The 3,916-nt window shown below is 59.4% G+C and overlaps 1 protein-coding gene across 1 annotated transcript; it reads left to right on the top strand.

Moving 5' to 3' along the window:
* Positions 1-703: 703 nt before the first annotated feature.
* Positions 704-3,361, top strand: LOC139567296 (piggyBac transposable element-derived protein 4-like). The gene is made up of 3 exons (XM_071388716.1): positions 704-812; positions 948-2,006; positions 2,334-3,361. Exons 1-3 carry the CDS (start codon positions 704-706, stop codon positions 3,359-3,361), a joined length of 2,196 nt encoding a protein of 731 aa, XP_071244817.1.
* The last annotated feature ends 555 nt before the right edge of the window (positions 3,362-3,916 follow it).

The raw sequence follows: 3,916 nt of genomic DNA, 5'->3' as shown, positions 1-3,916 counted from the left end.
CTTCCCCCGTGTCTGTGTGGGTCAGAGAGACCCTGGCAGGCCGGGGTCACAGTGACCCAACACCACCACCTGCTGGATACTAGTAAAAGGTCCTGCCCCAAAATTGACACTCTCAACATTCCGGGCAAGGGCCTGTGTCGAATACGGCGTGTCTGCCCAACAACGGGCCCTTGGGCCCCGTGTGAGTTTGGATATCGAATCTAAAAACGCCCCCCTACAAACTACTTTCCCTTGGTTGTGGAAAATGTGTCTTTCGGGTATGGCTGTTGTTAGACAACCTTCCCCTTGCCTCGGCGGGACAGAGTGACCACCGGCCAGCGTTACGAGTCGATTCCCAGTGTCTGTGTGGGTTAGAGAGACCCCGGCAGCGTTTAGCAAGGTGTATGTTGTAACCCTCCTACCCCTGTCTGGGCCGGGTCACAGTGACCCGAGCCCTGTTGTAAGCCCTGCGTTATGAGTTGTTCCCCTCTGTTCCGGGGGCCTGGGGTCAGAGTGACCCCTGCGGCGTTAGCAAGGTGTATGTTGTAAGCCCTCCCCTCCTACCCCTGTCTGAGCCGGGTCGGAGTGACCCGGGGCCTGTGTTAGGAGTTGTTCCCCTCTGTCTGGGCCGGGTCGGAGTGACCCCGGCAGGGACCAGTTGTCCCCATCAACTCTGTGCACGACCTCGGTGCTATCACGCGGGTAGGCCAGCCGAGCGTCCCGGATGGGACCGAAGGGGCCAAGGGGCCGAAGGGCCGAAGGGCCGAAGGAGCAGGCAGGGCCGACCACGCGCCTCGTCCATTCGCGTGCCTCGTCCCATTCACGTGGCCACCGTAAGCAGGGCGTAGAGAGGCTACTAATATTGTCAGGAAGAAGAAGAAGAAGAAGAAGAGGACGACGACGAGGACGACGACGAGGAGGAATACGACCCCGCCGAGCGTGAGCCCTCCGCCTACGACAGTAAGCAGGGCGTAGAGAGCCTACTAATATTGTCAGGAAGAAGAAGAAGAAGAAGAAGAAGAACAACAACAACAACAAGAACAAGAACAACAACAACAACAACAAGAAGAACAAGATGAGGACGATGATGAGGACGACGACGAGGACGACGGCGACGAGGAATACGACCCCGTCGAGCGTGTTGCCTCCGCCTACGACGCCTCGCAGTCCCGGTTTCAGCGCGGCTCAGGTCCTGGAACAGATATCCTCCAGCGTCGACCAAGAAGACGAAGAAGACTACTGCGATTCCGAAGAGGAGGACGTTTCGGAAGATGAAGACGGTGAGGAATACAACCCCGAGCGCGACGCGGACGACTACGGAGACGACTCGGCCTCGCGGTCGTGCTCCTCTTCGGAGGAAGAGCCGGAGGAAGAGCCGGAGGAAGAGCCGGAGGGAGACGCGGCCGCTGCCCGAGAGCGAGACAGAGAGCCAGACAGAGCCAGAGAGCCAGAGCGAGAAAGGGAGACGTTGCTGTCGAAAAACGGCAAAATCAAATGGTCCTCCGCGGCCTATCGCGGCCCGGACCGACCCCGCGCCATCCGCCCGCCCTGCCCCGCCGTGACGCCGGGCCCCACGGCCTACGCCGCGTCGCGAGCGCTCGACATCGAGTCCGCCTTCCGGCTGTTTGTCACACCGGCGATAGAAAGGATCATCGTGGACATGACCAATCTGCAGGGGGTGAGAAAATACGGAGACGGCTGGCGACCCATGGACTCCACCGACCTGCGCGCCTACGTAGGGCTGCTGATCCTAGCCGGCGTCTACAGGTCCCGAGGCGAGGCCGCGGCCAGCCTGTGGGACGCCGAGAGCGGCAGGACCGTGTTCCGCGCCACCATGCCGCTCAAGGCGTTTCACAAGTACTCGAGGCTGCTGCGATTCGACGACCGCCAGTCGAGACCCGCGAGACTCGCCACCGACAGACTGGCGGCCGTGAGAGAGGTGTGGGACCTGTGGGAGGAGCGGCTGCAGGCCCTCTACAACCCGGGGCCCGAAGTGACGGTGGACGAACAACTGGTCCCGTTCAGAGGTACCGTCTATGCATCTGTGTACGTACGCGTAGCGTAGAGAGCACGGGCAGTCTATGTATCTGTGCATAGAGAGCGGTAGCAGTCAATGTATCTGTGTATGTACGCGTAGCGTAGAGAGCACGGGCAGTAGTAGCACGGGCAGCGGTAGCAATCGGCAGTAGTAGCAATGGGCAGCAGTAGCAATGGGCAGTGGCACGGGCGGCGGCGGCGGCTGCGTGTAACGTAAACGCAGTGCGCCCCGATGGTGAGCCGGTAACTCATGACGCTGCTAATCTCCTGCTAATCTCCTCTCCCTCTCCTCTCCCTCTCCTCTCCCTCCCCTCAAGGACGCTGTCCTTTCCGACAGTACATTCCCAGCAAGCCGGCCAAATACGGCATCAAGTCGTGGGTGGCCTGCGACGCCAAGTCCAGCTACGCTTGGAAGATGCAAGTGTACACCGGCAAGGCGGCCGGCGGATGCCCCGAGAAGAACCAGGGCGCGCGCGTCGTCCTCGATCTGACCGAGGGACTGCCGGCCGGTCACAACGTCACGTGTGACAATTTCTTCACCTCCTACGAACTCGGGCAGCGGCTCCTCGAGAGGAACCTCACCATGGTGGGCACGGTGCGAAAGAACAAGCCCGAGCTCCCTCCCGCGCTGCTCCAGTCCAAGGGCAGACAGGTCTCGTCCTCCAGGTTCGCCTTCACGCCCACCGCCACTCTAGTGTCCTACCTGGCAAAGAGAAATAAGAACGTGCTGCTTCTGAGCACGCGGCACGCGGAGCCCGACGTCAGCGATCGCCGAGACCGGAAGCCGGCCCTCATCCTAGACTACAACTGCAACAAGGGCGGCGTGGACAACCTAGACAAGGTGGTCGGGACCTACAGCTGCAGACGGATGACCGCCCGCTGGCCCCTGGTCATCTTCCACAACATCCTCGACGTGTCCTCCTACAACGCCTTTGTCATATGGCGAGAGATCAACCCCGACTGGATGCCCGGGAAGCGGAACAAGAGGAGGGTGTTCCTGGAGCAGCTCGGAAAGGCGCTCGTGAAGCCCTTGATCCAAAGAAGGCAGCGTCTCCCCCGCACCGAAGCCGCGTCCGCACTTGTCAAAGTCATACGGGGCGAGCGTGTATCCGCCGAGGCTCGTCCGCAGGCCCGCGAGCGAGCCGCCGGCCCGGCCGCCGCCGCCGCCCCGGCCGCCCCGCTGGGGGCGAGTAAGAGGAAGAGGTGTCAGGTCTGCCCACCCAAGAAGGACGCCAAGACACACACAGCGTGCTGCAGGTGTAAGAAATACATCTGCAAAGGCTGTTCACACCCATACTGTCACACTTGTGCCCACTGGGCCTTTAGCCAAGACGGGACAGAGTGACCCGGGGGGGGGGGGGGGGGGGACACTGTGTGCTAGGCATAATAGAAGGACAACGGGAGGGTTATGTAACAACAACCATACCCAAAAGGCACAATATCCACAACCAAGGGAAGGTAGTGCAGGAGGGGGGGCGTTTTTAGAATCAATACCCAAACTCACACGGGGCCCAAGGGCAGTACGGGGGGACAGCCTGTCACTTCGCACACAGGGCCCTTGGCCGTAATGTTGAATCTGTGAGTGTCCACCACAACCTCTCAGTTATCCAAAACTTTATGTTGTATCCTGTCTGTGGAATTTGGAGGCTGTGACAATAGATCCAGCTTTCAGTAGTGTAGCAAACCACGTATCAGTTATCCAACACTTGATGTTCTAGCCAACGCACTAATACAGGGAACTACTTATAAGTCAGTTTGGGTTGTTACAAGAGTTTACATTTATCAACACTGGGGGAGAGGTATCAGCTATAACAAGTAGGACTATTATGGGTAACCTGTTCATCTTCGTTGCAACAATCCACTTGTCTCTATGTATGCATCTGTACGAAAAGCACAGTGT

The sequence above is a fragment of the Salvelinus alpinus genome, unplaced genomic scaffold (genome assembly GCF_045679555.1).
Source record: "Salvelinus alpinus unplaced genomic scaffold, SLU_Salpinus.1 scaffold_180, whole genome shotgun sequence".
In the NCBI taxonomy this organism is placed as follows: Eukaryota; Metazoa; Chordata; class Actinopteri; order Salmoniformes; family Salmonidae; genus Salvelinus; species Salvelinus alpinus.
The sequence above is the reverse complement of the archived record's forward strand: the minus strand, read 5'-3'. Positions and strand labels throughout refer to the sequence as shown.